This window comes from Polypterus senegalus, chromosome 10 (assembly GCF_016835505.1).
Source record: "Polypterus senegalus isolate Bchr_013 chromosome 10, ASM1683550v1, whole genome shotgun sequence".
Taxonomy (NCBI): domain Eukaryota; kingdom Metazoa; phylum Chordata; class Cladistia; order Polypteriformes; family Polypteridae; genus Polypterus; species Polypterus senegalus.
Genome location: NC_053163.1, coordinates 72,104,921 through 72,125,383, shown reverse-complemented (window position 1 = coordinate 72,125,383; position 20,463 = coordinate 72,104,921). Strand labels below are relative to the sequence as shown.

Genomic DNA, 20,463 nt, shown 5'->3' with positions numbered 1-20,463 from the left:
CTTCTTCTTTATCTGAGACCTGACACACTGCATGCACGGGTTTTTGTTTTTTTTTACACTGTCTTCCTTTAGCGGGATATTGACTTTTTCCAACCTGTGCTTTGTTTCCACAGTAGTTGGATTAATGAATATGCTTGTATGTATCAGACGCTTCATATTTTTTGCTGCCTTTTCAATTGTGTAATTCGGTTTTTGTTCAGCGCTCTTTGGAACTGTTGCTTTTTATCTGTGCACTGCGTCAGTTCACGTGAGCCACTCGGTGTACATGCATCGAAGGTTCCCAGCTGTGTTGGTGCCATCTCGTGGTATATCCATGGCTGTATTTAATGTTACCTTAGTCCTGGCACTTAAAACTTTCTCTCGCAGTTTCGCTGAGTTTGTGTCAAACATCACCCTGACCATCTCATCTTCCTCTCCATAAGCACAGTCCTTCACCCGTGAATATTTACCTGTGGCAGTTTGCTATTGGATTGCCGCTGACGGACGGCCTTATATGGGCAGGCACTAAATTACAAACGCCAGCGGCAGCCTGTCTATGAACTGAATTTAAAGTGTAGGTTTACATCGTGCTTTGTTTCAGTAGCAGAACTCATGAATATGGTTGTATATGTCACTCGCTTCGCTTCTTATTGTTTCGCTGCCTTCTCAATTATATAATGCATGTTTTCTTCAGTGCTTTGAGGTCTTCCTGGTTTTCTATGTACTGCGTGATTACGTGGGAGGCGTGATGCTGTCACACGAAACTCCGCCCCAACGGCGTTGAAGCTCATCTCCATTACAGTAAATGGAGAAAAACTGCTTCCAGTTATGACCATTACGCGTAGAATTTCAATATAAAACCTGCCCAACTTTTGTAAGGAATGAACCTGCCAAATTTCAGCCTTCCACCCACACGGGAAGTTGGAGAATTAGTGATGAGTGAGTGAGGGCTTTGCCTTTTATATTATATATATATATATATATATATATATATATATATATATATATATATATATATATATATATATATATATATATATATATATATATATATATATATATATATATATATATATATATATATATATACACACACATACAGTATTCCTCGCTATATCGCTTGACTTTCGGTTTCACTCTATTGCGAATTTTAAATGTAAGCACATCTAAATATATATCACAGATTTTTCGCTGGTTCGCGGATTTCTGCAGACACTGGGTCTTTTAATTTATGCTACACGCTTCCTCAGTTTGTTTGCCCTGTTGATTTCATACAAGGGACGCTATTGGCGGATGGCTTAGAAGCTACCCAATCAGAGCATGTATTACATATTAACTAAAACTCCTCAATACTATAAGATATGCATCCCGCGCGGAGCTTGATTGTTTGCTTGTCTCTGCCTCTCTCTCACCCTCTCTGACATTCTCTGCGCCTGATGGAGAGGCTGTTTGCACAGAGGCTGTTTGCTTAAAAGATACCGACGCTCCTCTAAAAATGCCGCTTTATTGCGGTGCTCGGCATATTTAAAAGCACAAAAGCACACGTATTGATTTTTTGATTGTTGCTTTAATCTCGCTCTCTCTCTCTGACGTTCTCTGCCCCGACGGAGGAGATGCGAGCAGAGGGGCTGTTTGCACAGAGGCTGTTTGCTTAGAAGATACTAACGCTCCTCTAAAAAATGCCGCGGCAAACTTAAAAGCACAAGTATTGATTTTTTGATTGTTTGCTTTTCTTTGCGAGCTCTCTCTCTCTCTCCCTCTGAAATTCTCTGCTCCTGAAGAGAAGAAGATCTATTTGCATTCTTTTAATTGTGAGAAAGAACTGTCATCTCTGTCTTGTCATGGAGGACAGTTTAAATTTTGACTAAAGGGTGTTATTTCATGTCTAGAGGGCTCTAATAATGTTAACAGTGTGGGAGAGTTTATAAGGGCTTAAAATATATAAAAATAACTACACAAACATATGGTTTCTACTTCGCGGATTTCCGTCTATCGGGGGGTTCTGGAACGCATAAACCCCGCGATCGAGGAGGGATTACTGTATATATCTCTATCTCTACATATCTATCTCTCTATATCTACATAACTATATATAGATATCGATATATATTAGATAGATATATATCTCTATCAGCAACACTCATGACAATGACAACACAATTACATTGTCAATCATGTTATTAAATGTTTTTTCTTTTTTTCATTACTTCTTTAACACACTACTTCTCCGCTGCAAAGCGCGCTTATTTTGCTAGTCTTTCTATAAAATAACAATAATAATATGATAAAACAATGAAAAATATACAGTATGAAAGCATAAGTACAATATACATGTACATACTGTGCAGATAGTGCAAATGGCTCATAAAGTGGCTCAAGTTGTGCAATATTACAGCTGTTGTGCAAGTTTACAGTGAGGCAATTTTAAGTACAAACAGTTCTATCAGGAGTGTTTGATGGACTGATTGAGTATGTTTATCGCTCTTGGGATGAAGCTGTTTGAGTCTCGAGGTCCATGCAGGAAAGACTCTGAAGTGTTTGCCGTATGGGAGAAGTTCAAGTACTCTGCGCATGGCTCAGTGGAATCCATGGAGATGCTGGTGGCTTTCCTTATGCAGCATGTGCTATAAATATCCTCCAGGGCTGGAAGCTGTATCCCAATGATCATCTACGCTTTTAACACAAACAGGCATAGAGCTTTCCGATCAGCTGCTGTACAGCTGTGATTCCACACTCAGATACAATGGGTTAAAAGAGTTGTGCACCGAGAGTAACAATGCTAATGCCTTAAATTTATAAAAAATATGCAGTTAATTTTTGTGTATTTGATAAAGCCCGTGTCATGGATGTGAATCTAAAAAAATAAAAGGGAAACCACACAGTAACAGTAGCAATGCTTGGAGGCTGGGTGCCGCCAATTTGCAAAAGCAAGTAGAAACTTGTGTACGCAATGGGTTGTGCTGCTGTGAGAATGTGCGTGGCTTACACCAAGTTTAGTTTTTATACATCGCAATGTGAGCGAAGAAACAGGCGTACAAACCATTTATACAGGAGGCCCCTAGTCTGTAAATAAAGGGAGGAAAAAGAAAAAGACGGAAGGTTGTAGAGTGAGGAAGTCAGCAGGAAGCAGTGTAGAAAGGACTGGTGTGAGCGAGCGCGTGCTTGCAGGCAGGCAGCTGGACAGTGAGCCCAAGTAGGGATGTTTGACTGACACTCGGTGGGGCAGAAGGAAGCAGTCACTCCAGCTAAGCGATCAAGGAGCAGGAGTGACCAGAAGGACGACAGGCCGCATAAGGCCGAGAAGGCAGTGGGGGTCACCAGTTAAAGAATACACCAGGCTTGTTTTTAAAAGAGACTACTTCCAGCATTATTTTAACCTTGTATTTAATACTTTTTCTATTGGATTTTAACCACCACTTCTTTTTTATGGGGTTATTTATTTATTGTAAGATTCTGAAAGCACTGCACTTTATTTAATTTGGACTTTGTTTTTGATTGTTGTTTTGTTGATTTTAATAAAAGCACTTGGCACTTTTTACACCATCCCCCTTGTTCCATTGTACTGTAGTGCCTCACTGGTCATGCTCATCGGTAACATTACCAACGGTGATGGTTTAAGGGCTCCCAGAACAGAGATGGGAGCATGCAGCGAACCTGCATCATCACAGACCTCAAAACTGTAATCTCCTCTCCACCCAGTTCCTCCTTACTTCCTTCATGCCAGAACTCGACTCATGCAAGGTTAGTTTTTGTATAAATTATGGATTTTTCAAATGTAAATTTTTTTCCCCGTGCTTAAAAGTCATAGGAAAAAAAAAAAAGTGTTTACAGCGAGTGGTTCGTAAGGCTATAGCGTGAACTCTTGCAATGTTAGTTTTTTCTGTTCAAGGTTTTCTCAATGTTATTCAATGTTTTTACATTTAGTTTACTATTACACTGTGCATTCTATGGTATAATTAACTATTTTTGTTCTTAAAAATCTTCTAAAAAAATATATATTTACATATAGTTTGTAACGTCAGGAACGCATTAATTGTATTTACATACAATCCTATGGGGGAAAATTACTCCGGGTCACGACCAAATCGGGTTGCGACCAGAGTTTTGGAACAAATTACGGTCGTGACCCGAAGTTCCATTGTAAGTATAAAATAACCACAATTAATAATTAAACTATCTTGGGGCTAGGTTGGTGGGGGTGGTCTTGGAGGTTAAAGAAACATGCATTGTTTTTGGAAGACACACAAGCTTTTTATTTTAAACTTCTAAAATAAAACTTTTTGGAAAAAAAAAAACAAAACCTGAAAATTTACTTACTTGCTAGTCAGTGTAAACCATAACAATGAATATACATCCAATATAGCACATAAGTAAAACTACAGAAGTCAGAAAAATACTGAATAATTAATTTCAATAATCAGATAGGCAGTCATGACTTACTTTTTAAATATAAAATATAAAAATACTGAATGCATGCTAACTCAGTGTACAAGTAAAGGCCTTTAAGGCCATGTGTTACTTATGGTGCTTCTATCCTCTTCATTTTATTTCTACAGGAGTGACTTTTTGCTTTTGTAAATCTGTCCAGCTTCACAGTTAGAAAAATGTTTAACCTCATGATTTCATGCAGAAATGAGAGAAAGAAAGTGGACATAATAGAAACCAATAGTGACCAATCGTGTAAAATGGCACATGATGTGGAAAAAAAATTAATGGAAAAAAGGATTAAAAAAAAAGTCCCATAATCCATATCAGCATTCCAGATATACAGGTGCCCGTCATAAAATTAGAATATCATGACAAAGTTGATTTATTTCAGTAATTCCATTCAAAAAGTGAAACTTGTATATTAGATTCATTCATTACACACAGACTGGTGTATTTCAAATGTTTATTTATTTTAATTTTGATGATTATAACTGACAACTAATGAAAGTCCCAAATTCAGTAACTCGGAAAATTAGAATATCAATTAAGACCTGTTCAGCCTGTTAATTTTACACCATGATCCTCAACAGGACATAATAGTAACACACAAGACAATGATTGAAGTTACTTAGCAACAATTAATAATCTTACTGTAATCAAATCATGCATTATAATCTTTATTTCTTACTAGCTGTATTATTTAGCTTTGCCTGGGAAATTTTCTAAGTCAATGGGCCTCAAAAACAATTCCATTGGTTAATTGCATGTATTTAAGAACTATGTTACCAAGTCCTTTTGTGCATACAACATGTATGTATGTATGTATATATATATATTTTTTAATCGGGGCTAATATTAGTTCACTTGATCTGCTTATGAACATGCTACATATAGTTCTTGGATGTGCTTGTGTGAAAGACTGCAGCAAAACTCTGTAACATTACCAAATTCCACTTTAATGTAAAAGTGATTTAGAGAGGATTCTAGGAAAGTTAAAAACTAAAAACCTTGACTCTCCATTATTAAAACCTAAAATTAGTACTGCCTCAGTACACAGTGGATTTAAATTAATGCCTTACCACAAAAAATTACTAATTACTTTCTCACTGAAAATGGATTTACTTACTATGATTTTTTTTGTTACCCCAAGTATCAATTTAACTGATTACCAATACATATTGTACTAACATAGCTGGTGTGTTTTAGTTTTTCAATGAAAAGAAAACTAACATGTTATCAAATGAATAATACTGTAATTTAATAATTAAACAAGTTAAGACTTTAAATGATCCCAAAAAACAAATATCTGGTCCTCTGTCACCTTCTCAAGTGTACACGCAGGCAGATTAGGTAAAGATAGAGAGAGATTGAGAGAGAGAGATATAAAGAGAGATAGAGAGATACTTTATTAATCCCAAGGGGAAATTCACATAATCCAGCAGCAGTATACTGATACAAAGAAACAATATTAAATTAAATAGTAATAAAAATGAAAAAAATTAAAAATTAATGTTCGCATTTACTCCCCCGTGTGGAATTGAAGAGTCGCATAGTGTGGGGGAGGAACGATCTTCTCAGTCTGTCAGTGGAGCAGGACAGTGACAAAATAATGATTATATAACATAGTTCATGTTATCTTAAATATGAAAAATAAAAACTTTACTGGTAACAAATTTGTTATATCATGCACTCTCATCTGTTGATTATATTAAGATAGATATATTTTAGGGGGATTACGGAATGAATAAATGAATCAATGCTCACGTATATCCTGAGGAAGGCATCAATTAATGAAATGTATTAAATTGAAATGTATTTATCTGCACATAATATGTAGCATTTAATGCAGATTATTGTTATACAACCAGGAGTGTGGTTGTCATAGGATTATCCAGCTTTATTTTTGTCTTTTAATCTCTATGAGTTTCAATTTGAAATTGGTATGGTATATTTAATGGCTGACACAAAGAGTTCCTACTGTACAGGCTATATATGACCACATAATAGTATTTAGTCAAAAGAAGGAAAAAAATGGAAATACAAAACTTATTTTCATTAAAATTCTGTGTAAAAGCAAACACATCTATTTGCTTTCTAAGGATGTACAACATGAAGATTTCTTTAATGGACACGAAGAAATTACTACTCATTTGACAGGTCCAAGTAGGCAATTTGGGAAGCTTATCTGCATATGAATGTGACCCGTTAGAGAGCCAAAGTAACATACAGCGTCTTTCCAGTTAAGTTTTGGGAGAAGGAGCTGTCAGTCTGAAAATGTGCTATTGAGTTGAGGACAAACACAGCAGGGATTCATGCATTTATTGACAAACATTGTCTTATCAAGCAATCACTGAAATACTGAGGCAAGTCTCTTAAGCTTTAGAAAGTCAAAATTCCGATCCTTCGAAATCTGAAGAATGAGGCATTTTAAAAATCACACTAAATAAAGATCTGTACTGCATATCACTTTAAGAAAACAAAAGTTGCAAATGTTTATCTGAAAAGTCTGAAAGTGAAACTGCCCTATAAAGCAATCACTGAGGCATAAAGAGACAAGTGTGTAACAGTTTCAATGCAAAACTTCTGCTGGCTTTTCACTGGATAAACATACGATCTTTGAAACAAAGGCAATCTTTTGCTGCTTTCCAATTACCTCAGAAGTTGCACTTCAAAACTGGGAATGACGGTACAGCCTAGGTGATCGCTTTCCAGTAAAATATTCAGAAAACCAATATGAACACGAAAACGTTTGTTGCGCTTTCACAATACAGACAAGTACTGAACAAATATGCCCCACTTTAACTGATCTACCCTGTTAAACTTTAGTTTCAAATTTGGAATTTCCAATTAGTTTTTTTTTTCTTTTTAATTTCACAGGGTGTGGGAAGAGAGATTTGCTCACTAGCCATGTTTGCCATTAAGCCACTGTTAGCAATACCAGTTGATTAATGCAATATGCTGTATTTTGTGCATCCAAACACCACAGTAACATGTGCACAGTTAGAAGTTGGACCTATGTGAACGACTAATTTAATGAAACACAAATAGACAGACATGCTAATAAGCTGTATAAAATACAGATTACGCTTACTGTTGATGCATTGTGCACCATCTTTGAATTTTGAGGTTGGGGTTGGTGAAGCCATCCCAACCTTATGAGTAGGAAATCTGACTTTTGGGGGCATTCCAGTTGAAATTTCCTACTGGGAACTCAAATTTCAACTTCCCTTTTCAGATGGAATTCAGCATTAGCGAAAGTGAAAACTAGGAGTAGGCTGAGCAGAGGTTATTTTGATGGCGGGGGAAATTTAGAAAAACATAGAATACATTTTAACAGGAAAATTGTGATCTTTAGCTATACCAGCACATGGAATTAATACAACATGCAATTATTTAGCATGTACATTGTTGAGGCTCAATTTGTTTACCTTCATTGTGCAAATCAGACAAGCGTAGTGGTTTTTCAAACAGTGGTCTTTAACACGAAATGAATAAGCATTCTTTCCTTCAGAAAAATTCAGCATCATATCATTGGTGGCGGTTCAACCGATACCGGTGCATATATGAAGACCAAACATTTTCCCGCAGACCATTTTTACTGGTTGGACTGTATTCAAAAGCACCAACTTGTTCTCGGGATATTCATCAGCTGAAGAAAAAGTAAATGCTTCATTTTCTTCAATTGCGGCTTGGCTCTAATTAATTTGCAGTGCTTAAGTTTTAAAAAAAATTAAAAAGTAATGGTGATATGAGGGTGGACAATAGTATTAACTTATTCAACAACAGAAGACTAGGCACTAAAGAAAAAAAAAAAAATGTATACTCAGTTTTTCTCATATTTATTATCAGAACGACAACAATACACAATTTTTTCCTCCACTTCAAACCACTCGTTTTACCACAGGAAACCATCTCCCCCACTCTTCTAATCATGCTTGACTTACAAAAGAGGGGAAACCCACCACTTTGCAAATGCTGCTTATGGGTCGTCAAGTAATTTAAAGGTTAAACTTGGCCCCAAGGCCATAAAGGTTGAGAAACAGTGCCAATAGTGGGGCAATGAAATTGCTATCCTAAAGTGGCTGAAGTGGGGATTGGGTAGACGACAACATGCAGTAGTTACTTCATTTGATGACATGTCTTATTTGCTTATACTTTTATGTAAACTTTGAGATTGCTGATGAAATCAGCTGGGGAACCACACTGGCCAAATTGTAGCCCTCCACTTCAGCCTATTGGAGAGGGTGGGGGTTAATATATTGGGGCGAGCGGCAGAGGGTGGTACCCAGTCGAGAAGGATTAAGGGACCGCCCTGGTGGCTATGGGGACCACAGGAAAGGAGCATGGAAGCTCAACCCTATAGGGGCCCGTGGTCACCACCAGGGGGCGCCCAGATGCCGGAGGAACCCTGGCCCTTAGCACTGCCGCCACACCCGGAAGTGCTGGGGGGGGGAAGACGACCAGGGACACACGGAGTGCTTCCCGGGTGCACAGCCGCCACTTCCGCCACACCAGGGAATGCCGGCAGGAGTTCGTTGGGAGGCACCTGGGGCACATCCAGGTGAATATAAAAAGGGCTGCCTCCCTCCATTCAATGGCTGGGGTTGGGTGGAAGGACAGAGCTCGGAGGAGAGGAGTGGAGGCTGACCAGAAGAGAAAGGCATTGTAAGAGGCCTGGACTGAGGGTGCTGTGGGTGGTGTGTGCTGTTTCACTGTAAATATTGTGTAAATAAACGTGTGGTGGTGCTTATAATGATGGCTACCTGTCTGTGTCTGCTTCCACAATATATTAATTGTCTTTCTTGCAGGAAACTGACTACACTCACAGCCACAACACCTGGTAAACACTTAAAACACATCTTTCAGCTTTGCGCTTTGCCAAACTTTACTCCTTTCACTTTGCTTCGGCAGATGGCTTTTATTTCCATAAACATGCACGTTAAATTTCTCAGTAAGTGCTGTGGCAAAACTGAAGATGTGGTGTGTTAAAATGTCTCACTCAAGAGCATTATAAATGGCAAATACTGATAAATCAAGGATGCATGTGTCTGCATCATTTTTTTCATTCTAAAAGGTCATCAAATTTCAATTAAATCAGCCAAAGGAATTTGAGATTTTGTGGTGTTTAGTTTTATTATTGCAAGGGTTTTTTTTAACATTAACTTTTGATTTACCACTAGATTTATAGCTAACAGGAAATAGTGTTTTTGTTGATTAGTGAGTGAGTGAACTTTGCATTTTACATGTGTGCATTAAGAATTATTTAGTTAACAGATTTCATATTTCTTTCAATTATTGCATATTTTTAATCATACCTGCTAATATTAGGGTGAAGCTCATTGACAACAACACGACGACTCCATGCAATAAGATCTCTTTCAGTGGCCATCTGACTTCGAGGTGCATTCTGGTGCATTTGCCGGACTCCTTCAATCTGCCCATTGCGTCGTAAACCAATGTTAGGTGGAGATCCCATCTCTGCGCTAAGACCTCTTGAACCCACTGAAAAATAAAGGCACACTATAAGAGATAATGTACACCACCAATAGATTTTCAAATTATTTCAGTCCAATATTCAAAATGACATGCTTACAATTTTAAACTGATAATATACTTTCCACAGACATTTACAATGGACATTGGGGTTGTTTATTAATCACATCCCCAAATTGGAATCATAAGAATATGTGCAATGTCACAGTCACAAAAGCTACAACATTGGTATCTGTTGTAACAATCACTAAACAATTTGTCAGCAATTAACTCGGTAACAAGGAGATGCATCCTGTACTAAAAGTTTGGTAAAGAGAATAATAAAGTTTGCAATTAAAATAGTATAGAAGGTACTGAAAAAGTGAAACTAAATATTCCCATATTTATACTAGGTATACACTAACGCCTACATTTCTTTCTAACAATCAACATATTAGCTGCAACACAAACCTATGGCTTGGAAATCACAAGAAGAAAAGTGGTTTAAACACAAACACGTTCAATGTTTTTCCTGAGGCAACCATGCTGTGCTTAAATGAGTAAAAGTGAAAATAAAGAACATTTTTTGATACTGATGTTTATGCGCTTTCGCCCAATTGTCCTGTCATCAAAGAAGAATGATTTCAACTACATTAAAAATTTTCATATCCCCAAAAAAATCTAAAAAAAGCACCATCTAACAAATAAAGCTACCAACATCAACTACTTATGTTTTAATAATAAAAAAAAAATTAAGGCCACAGATTTGTCCATTCACCCACTTTACTACCATTGTCCTCAAATAAGATGGATGGCAGAGTCAAAGCCAACTGCTGTAACACCATTCTCAGAAAAAACGCATTCTTCTATTAAAGATCAAGTGGCCAGATAACCTGGCCGCGGTGGCGACAAATGCCAATAAGTGCAGGTGTTCAAAAACAAGAAAACATACAAACGGCATTAAAAGTGAGATCCCTAACTACCGCAAAAAAGAAAGGCAATGAAATGTTCAGACAAAGTTGATCTAAAAATGTGACTGGTTGAATAAGAGACCAAGAATGAACACTGCTAATGCATATATTTTGCAAACTGAGGGGCCATGTCACCCAAAAGGTATATGTCAGCTCTCAAATGTTACCAGATTGCAGTGACTGCTGAAATGACCAGAATGCATCATTCAGATTTTAAGGTGGTCCACTGGGCTCATTAGGCTTGGGGACAGCTAAACTAGTTAAATATTAAATTCAACCCAAAACAAAAAATCTTCAATGTTCAAATACTACTCTAGTAAATGCTTCTGTTTTTATTTATTATTTTTTTTTTGGTTGTACTGCATACATTGGTTACAGTGCATGGGTTTCAGAGTAGTTCAAAATGTAACAATGCTATTCTGGCAACATTTTTCTGGCCTTGATAGCCTACACATCATAAAACTAGTGTGTCTTTCATATGAATACAAAGTTCTTTTAAGAAATTAGTTATACAGAAGCAAAATGCTAGGGACCAGAAAACTAATTTAAATAAATGACAGTACTGTTATTTGAGACACACACCAGGTATTTTTATCATAAATCTTAAATAATTGCTTAAGTACAGTTGTTAGACTTGGCCCTTACTTTCAGGATGGTCATTCTGGGAGTCAAACTCATTATCCCTGTCCTCTTCATGTTGTTGCTGGTCATGTTCTCTTTGTAGCTGCCTTATCATTCCATCTAAAGGACTCTCCTCTGGTTCTCCAGCAGTTTCTTGCCCAATCACACGTTCCACAATCTCCCCATCACCTATAGACAAAGTTTTCAGTGTTAAGAACTGCAGAATTATTTCACTTGTTGGTTTAATTAGGTAGAATGGCAAACGATAAAAGCAAGTGGAGTATAATAAAGTTCTTCACCTTTCAGTATCACCCTTGTTATTCAAACATCAAAAGTCACCCGAGCAGTGCAAAAAAAATTTTAATAAAAAAAAAGACATTGCAGTTTAATCTTCATTTAAAAAAAAAAAAAAAAGCACACACAAGACGTTGCTCACTAATAGCATACATAATATTGAGTAACAAAAAAAAAAACAAAAAAAAACACAGCAATTCATTTTAAAGAAGGCATATAATACCATTGGCCACATAGCCAAGTTGAGGGATAAGCTGCTCATCTTTACAGTTCTCTCTCCCAGGAACAAGCCTTTGGTAGCGTGTTGGATGAGGATTCCCATCAACATCCACAAGGAAAGGTGGCGGCATGAGATGTGGAGCTTGCTGCGTTTGCTCATCCAGGACATAGTTATTAGAATCACGGATAAGTGGGCGAAAATCAGTGTGGAAAAACATTTGATCAGGAATCTGAAGAAAAGAAAAAAGTATATAAATAATTTTGTAAAATTACTCAAGTTAACTGCACAATAAAAATTTTAAATTATGCTAGCTATAATGTGTACAACATAAAAAGAACATACAATTAATTCTGAAAAACCTTCAAACTAATTTGGTCTGCTCACATGCCTGAAACTTAACAGAATCTTCTATTCTATTAACACGTGAATTTGGATGGAAGCTTGCAGAAAAGTAAAAGGATCCATATTTTACAATACTATAACAGCATCTTAATGTTAACATTTATGCTTTTGCAAGAAACTCCACAGACTTCATTATCTCACATTCTACAAGTCACTTACATCTGTACTAATTATAATTACAGTATGATAAAGGGCTGGAGAAAAAAAAAAAAAAAACAAAAAAAAAAACGCACACATACTGTGATAGATAGATAGATAGATAGATAGATAGATAGATATCTATCTATCTATCTATATATACACACACACACACACATATATATATACATATTATATATACATACATACATATTATATATACATACATACATATTATATATACATACATACACACACACACACACACAAATATAATCATCAAAATTAAAAGAAATACACATTTGAAATACATCAGTCTGTGTGTAATGAATAAATCTAATATACAAGTTTCACTTTTTGAATGGAATTACTGAAATAAATCAACTTTGTCATGATATTCTAATTTTATGACCTGTATACATACCTACCTACTGCAATTCTTCTTTTGAGAAATTGTTTAGGTGCAAGTGACCAACTTAAAATTGATATATTAGGGAAAATAACAAAAAATTACATTTTAGATAAATGAAACCAAATATATTTGGGTAACCTTCAACAGAATGATTGTATGATCTGCAACCCACCATCTAAAACATACATGCAGAACTAAGCAGATGGTGTGTGAATTGATACTATAATCTTTAATTCTAGCTTACTATTTCTTAGAAATTCTAAAAGGCAAGAAGCATTTGCTATTTTTGCTTCCCAGAATTTGCAAAAATACTGATTAAAATAATACAACTAATAAAAGGAAAATGTCCCATGATCTGTTATATCTATCTATATCTCTGTATATATTATATCTATGTATCTATCTACATATATATATGAACATTTTACCACTTTATTTCAATGCAGTATCATGCTATATAAAATGAAAATGTGCTGTAATAAAAAACAAATGTAAAAATCTACATGACCAGAGCCTAAAACATGAAAGTAAAAGCCAATTTTACCTTCTCATATAGCTTGCTGCAACCAAACCCAAAAATCAGGAGATGGCCATGTGAATCAGTACAAGCAAAATGCTGCCCATCAGGAGAGAATTTGCAGTCAAATACTGCCCCATGACCTTGCCCTTCAATCTGCAGACAAGATAAATCAGAAACAGTCTAGCTGTTACTACCCGAGTGTATTATAAAGTAACTGAAGAATTTACAAAACAAAAGTAATATGTGAAGCTTAGTGACCTACCAGTATTACATATGCAAAGAAGCAAAAGACTGAAACTTAAAAGAAACCTGATCATACTCAAATTGGAAGTAAACAATTACATGTTCATAGTTCTTTGGAAAGGCTGCCACCTTCAGGTACAGGTCTAATTTAACAAATTGATAGCTTTCGTAGAATAACTACTGAAGTGATTATTAAATCGATTACTGTATATGTTATTTTAAATTTTCATTTTCTATAACTTTTAATAACCGTTTGGAGTGTGCTATGTTCATGAACCACCCCTACCTCTCGCACCTGTGAAATGTCAGGTTAATTGTGAATTCTAAAATTTGCCACAAGCAACTGGGAGTATTATGTGCATGCAAACGACAATTCTTTTCTCACTGTGACTATAACTGTCAAGTCAAACGTTTCTTTGTAGTCATTCTGGTGTGTATTTTTATAATACATTAATACAGAAACACACAGTATACATTCTAATGGGGTTCTGTAAAAAAAAAAAAAAAATTAAATTTCCCTTAATTTTTATCTGCCTATCTAAAGGAACTGACCCACAATGAACTGGCATGCCATAATATCATACTCCCACACAAATGCTTTGTCTAGGAATTGAATTACAAAGTCAGGAGAAGTAAGAGTAACGCTGAATTAAATTTATCAGTAAAACATACTAAATGTGATGCCTTTGTATGTATGTACAAAAATATGCCTCACCATATTGAAATAGTTGCGTATTTTAGTGCCTTTAGTTAAGTCCCAGATAAAGATATTCCCATCATGGCCAGCAGACAACATTATCCTTGAGTCAAAAGGATGAGCCTCCAAAACATACACTTCATCATCATGACCCTACGAAGAAAATGAAAGATTTATGAATCAAGCGATAAAACTGATATGCAGGTTTTTCTACTACTCCTTTCAACTGATAGTTAAAATTAGAATGTACAGTTATTGTGTGTATAATTGGAACCTAAAAAAAAAAAACTGATAAAAAAGCAAAACACAGCTTTGAGCTAGAAAATGTGAAACATCATGTAGTCTATAAACCATCAAAATTTATTTCGGTTTAGAAAAAATATGACTGAACCATTTTAAAAATATACTAAATAGTACTAGGACCAGATTAAGAAAAAAAAAACACAAAGACAGGAATAACAAAAAAATGAGAGATATATATTGCATAGATAGTACCGAAAGAATATGCAGAAGCTGTCCAGACAAGTTCCACACTTTCAGCAGGTAGTTGTTAACAGCAGTGATAATGCTACTGTCCGCACGATCCCAGGCCACCATGGTCACACTCAGCTTTACTACCTTGTCCTCCCCTGGTGTATTACAGCTTCTAATGGGATAAAGATAGTCCAGATGAAATAAATGTATTGTAAATGGACAAAGCTAAAAACTTATTTTTTGTATAGCGCTCTTTACTGAATGCAGGAGCAGAGCGCTGTGAACAATTCTAAGTTAAAATACATAAAGACTATGCTAATTACTAAATACAGAACTGGTACAAATATAAATGCAGGTTTGTTAAAACACACAGAACAAGGTAGAAGCTGATTAAACATAAATGGAAACTAACAATATCTGTCCATTAATTAATGGATGAACCATTGGCAGTTGAAATCAGTAGAGTTAAACATTGTAAAAGAGAAAGAATTGAAGAATATTCAGCATCTTCCATTTATCCATTTTCTAATACAGCTTATCCATTATTTACAAAATTCTTATTTACATTGCAAACACTTAACCTGTAATTCAAATGTTGTCTTTTGTAAAGGGTCAATGTGTTGTAAAGGGACAATGTAGTTTTGATAATTTTTTTAAATGGCAAAAGTCTTGTTCTTATTCTGCATAAACACTTTAAAAGTAAGATCTTTAAAAAGTGCTATTCTTTCAAAAGGTACACAAACACCATTTTCTTTAAAGACCGACCAATAAATAAATATACGGTACAATCTGCAATATATCCCTATAAACTGAGGAACAAATGGACAAAAGCTATCCTAAACATGATCATGGGCAGGAAAACAAAAGAATCTCAAGTTGTCTATCGTCTATGGGAGAGGAGTGAAAGCTTTAGATTCATCAAAAATTTTAATCTCCGGTTTTCAAAAGATTGAAATTTTAGGTTCCCGACACTGAAAACATTTGCTTCCTGCTCTATAAGGACTCGAGACGTGGTACAACATTGTTGCCCAGGGATGTCTTTATTAAGGTCAAGTAGGTAAGGTGCTCAACAAGCTACTGGTGACTGATAAAGCAAAGTATGCATACAACCACATGAATGCACCAGCATACAATTCTCAGGAAGATACAGTGGTTGTAGGGCGGGGAGACAGCAAGGAGGAGAAGGTTTCAACAAGCTCTTCCTTAAATAGTAATGGGGAACATTAGATCACTGCTTAACAAGATAGACTAGCTGACTGTGCTCACAAGGAGTGAGAAAGCTTTCCATCAATGCAGCATCACTTGTTTCTCAGAGGAGTTGTTGAACGCCAACATAAAAGATCCTGCTGTGGATTTAGCCGACTTTCAGTGCGTACAGGAGGTCAGGGATTCTGGAAAGGACAAGAATAAAAGGTGTGGCGGATTAGCTCTTTACACTAATAGTCACTGATGCAGCCCTAGAAATATTATGGTGAGGAGGGCTGTGTGTAACCAACATCAAACTGTTGGCTATTTCTTCTCACCCATATTACTTGTCCAGAGAGTTACCTCTGGTTTTTTTTTATCATCCTCATCGTTTACATCCCTCTCAATGCATATGACATCAGTGCAGAAAGAGGATCTTTTCATTCTGTACCCCACTGCCTTTATTGCTATATTTATCTATTTTAATCACATCAATCTCTTGACCATTATGCCTACTTTTAATAAATAACTGAACTGCAACTCCAACTCCCCGGGGCACGTCTGACCATAACCTTGTCAAGGACACGAAGGCTACACCAAATAAGAAAAGGGAAGCGTTCAACAGCAGTGACCAGGTGTCAAGGTTGATGCAGAGAGAACTGAAAATCAAGACTGCAGATGGGGAAATACTGCTACAGGAGAAGGCAGGAGGGGAAACCACAGGAGAAAAAACGCTGGAGAGGTGTTGTATGGAAAGGATTAATCAGTCGACACAAACAAAAGGGGCACACAATGACAGTGTTCTCAAGGGCTACGAGGAGTACTCAAGCAGAGCACCACAGGGGACTGTTTTATCGCCCTTTCTGTTTAACCTCTGTACACTGTGTTCCAGGTACAGATCACATTAAGTACTTTGCTGAACTTCTCAGATGTCTCTGCTATTAAAGAAATGTAAATACAGTGAAACCTCAGTTCACAAACGTGTCGGTTCACGACTAAAAAGTTCGCCAAACTTCTGCCTCGGTTCACGACCACACACTCGGTATATGAACAAAGCCAGTTTCCCTTTCGGTTTGTGCGCACCGATGATTTCCGCACGTGTTGCACTGTTCTCAGTCAGACGTGCCTGCTGCTGCTGAGAGAGAGAGAGAGAGACTGCTCATGTAGCTAAGCTGGGAGCCTGGGTGTTTTGTGTCAGTGTTATTCGATTTTTTTACATTAGTTTACCATTACACTGTGCATTCTATGGTGTAATTAACTATATTTGTACTTAATCTTTACATATATTTACATACAGTTCGTATGGTCTGGAACGGATTAATTGCATTTACATACAATCCTATGGGAGGGAATTGCTTCGGTTCACGACTAACTCGGTTTACGACCACAGTTTTTGAACGAATTATGGTCGTGAACAGAGGTTCCACTGTACAATGTACAGAAATGTAATACATAAATGTAAATACAGAATAGTGGTGGACAGTTTTGTGGAGTGGTGTGAGCTTAACATCACTATGACTAAAGATCTGGTTGTGGATTACAGAAAGCCAGGGATTCCCCAACCCATGTTGTCATCATGGCAACAAGCGTGCAGATGGTTTAGGATTAAAGTACTTGGGCGAATATATCAACAACAGACTCTAATGAGCCAGGAACACAGACGTGGTCATTAAAAAGGGCCGGAGTCAACTCTAACCTACTGATATTTCAATGTCTGCAGGGCCATGTTGTACATGTGCAACCACTCTGTGGTGATGAGTGTTGTCTTCTATAAGGTAGAGTTGCTAGGGCAGCAGGGTAAAGGCTGCTGATGACAGTAGCATGGACAGGATTAAGAGGGCTTTTCCAGTTCTGTTCTGGTAGTGTAACTTGAAATTCTGGTGGATGTGTTTTGAGAGAAGGATGTTGAGGAAACTACTATGCACCATGAACAATCCCGCTCATCCCCTGGATGCTTCCTCTGAGGAATATCAAAACACACAGAGCAAATGGTGCATTTCCAGACTATAGGTGCAAGACTGAATGCCACAGGAGTGCCTTTCTCCCTCTGGCCATTGAACTTTATAAATCCTTTACATTCACTAGGGGGTCCCTAGGAACGTCTAACTATAATCTCATATGTGCAAATAGTAAAGTATTATTCTTATTGTGCTGAATATTCTCCTTCTTTTCCCCATTAACTAACTTCATCCATTGATATTTTTATTAGAAAATGTTTTTCTTTTCTCTGTTAACTTTTACCCCTACTACCTATTTAATTCTTTCTATCCTATCTTTGCTTTTGTTGCACTGATTATGTCAAAGATGCAAGAATTTCCCTTAGGATTATTACAGTACTAGCAGAATACCTGAGCTTCGCAGCGGAGAAGTAGTGTGTAAAAGAATTTATGAAAAAGGACAAATTTTAAAAATAACGTAACATGAGTGTTAATGTAATTGTTTTGTCATTGATACGAGTGTTGTTGTCATATCTATATATATCTATACACTCACCTAAAGGATTATTAGGAACACCTGTTCAATTTCTCATTAATGCAATTATCTAATCAACCAATCACATGGCAGTTGCTTCAATGCATTTAGGGTTGTGGTCCTGGTCAAGACAATCTCCTGAACTCCAAACTGAATGTCAGAATAGGAAAGAAAGGTGATTTAAGCAATTTTGAGCGTGGCATGGTTGTTGGTGCCAGACGGGCCGGTCTGAGTATTTCACAATCTGCTCAGTTACTGGGATTTTCACGCACAACCATTTCTAGGGTTTACAAAGAATGGTGTGAAAAGGGAAAAGAACATCCAGTATGCGGCAATCCTGTGGGCGAAAATGCCTTGTTGATGCTAGAGGTCAGAGGAGAATGGGCCGACTGATTCAAGCGGATAGAAGAGCAACTTTGACTGAAATAACCACTCTCTACAACCGAGGTATGCAGCAAAGCATTTGTGAAGCCACAACACGCACAACCTTGAGGCGGATGGGCTACAACAGCAGAAGACCCCACCGGGTACCACTCATCTCCACTACAAATAGGAAAAAAGGGGGTTCAATTTGCACGAGCTCACCAAAATTGGACAGTTGAAGACTGGAAAAATGTTGCCTGGTCTGATGAGTCTCGATTTCTGTTGAGACATTCAAATGGTAGAGTCAGAATTTGGCGTAAACAGAATGAAAACATGGATCCATCATGCCTTGTTACCACTGTGCAGGCTGGTGGTGGTGGTGTAATGGTGTGGGGATGTTTTCTTGGCACACTTTAGGCCCCTTAGTGCCAATTGGGCATCGTTTAAATGCCACGGGCTACCTGAGCATTGTTTCTGACCATGTCCATCCCTTCATGACCACCATGTACCCATCCTCTGATGGCTACTTCCAGCAGGATAATGCACCATGTCACAAAGCTCGAATCATTTCAAATTGGTTTCTTGAACATGACAAGGAGGTCACTGTACTAAAATGGCCCCCACAGTCACCAGATCTCAACCCAATAGAGCATCTTTGGGATGTGGTGGAACGGGAGCTTCGTGCCCTGGATGTGCATCCCACAAATCTCCATCAACTGCAAGATGCTATCCTATCAATATGGGCCAACATTTCTAAAGAATGCTTTCAGCACCTTGTTGAATCAATGCCACGTAGAATTAAGGCAGTTCTGAAGGCGAAAGGGGGTCAAACACCGTATTAGTATGGTGTTCCTAATAATCCTTTAGGGGAGTGTATATATCTATATATATAGCAAAATACCCGCACTTGGCAGCGGAGAAGTAAAAAGAAAAGGAAACATTTGTATATAGATATACACACACACACACACACACATATACTATGGGGTGCCAAACAGGCAAATACATAGATTTTCTGATTATATAAAGTCGGCGTCAGAATATATAAAGTCAGCGCTGGAATATATAAAGTCAAAAACCTGAATATATATAGTCTAGTTAGATTTAGTCATCATTGCATAACTATTTCTTTACCATAGAAATTTAAAGACTAAATTCAACTTCCATTCCTACCAAAGACATTTCTGGGGACTAAATAGAATCTACTTATATCCAAATTCGAGCTATTGAGCCGTCGCCTGCCTGCCTGAATAAGTCACCCTCGCTTCACTAACTTTTTTACGTTCATTTAATCATGGCTAGTGGCGGAAAATTTATAAAATGGAAGGATTCCACTGAGTATGGCTTTACCAAAACAATTATTGATGGCGAATCGATTATTCATAAAAATTCAATTGGTGATCTGTTTTTCTTTGTTAACCTCATATTTTTTTATACTTCTTCTCAAACCAATTGGGTGTGGGAGTAAAATGAATCGGGAAACGCTGATCAATGTAATCAGTGTACCAGGAAATAATGCATTGACAGAAGTTCCCCTTTGCTTGGATTTGAAAGTGTGATTAAATGCATTAT

At 37.0% G+C, this 20,463-nt stretch overlaps 1 protein-coding gene across 1 annotated transcript in view; it reads right to left on the bottom strand.

Moving 5' to 3' along the window:
• brwd3 (bromodomain and WD repeat domain containing 3) overlaps positions 1–20,463 on the bottom strand; it is a 152,699-nt gene that overhangs the window by 86,296 nt on the left and 45,940 nt on the right. The window contains exons 14-19 of the mRNA XM_039765961.1: positions 14,893–15,043; positions 14,416–14,550; positions 13,482–13,610; positions 11,989–12,214; positions 11,496–11,660; positions 9,723–9,909 (exon numbers count right to left, since the gene is read on the bottom strand). Coding sequence (XP_039621895.1) covers positions 9,723–9,909; positions 11,496–11,660; positions 11,989–12,214; positions 13,482–13,610; positions 14,416–14,550; positions 14,893–15,043 — 993 coding nt within the window. The remainder of the gene's footprint in view (positions 1–9,722; positions 9,910–11,495; positions 11,661–11,988; positions 12,215–13,481; positions 13,611–14,415; positions 14,551–14,892; positions 15,044–20,463) is intronic.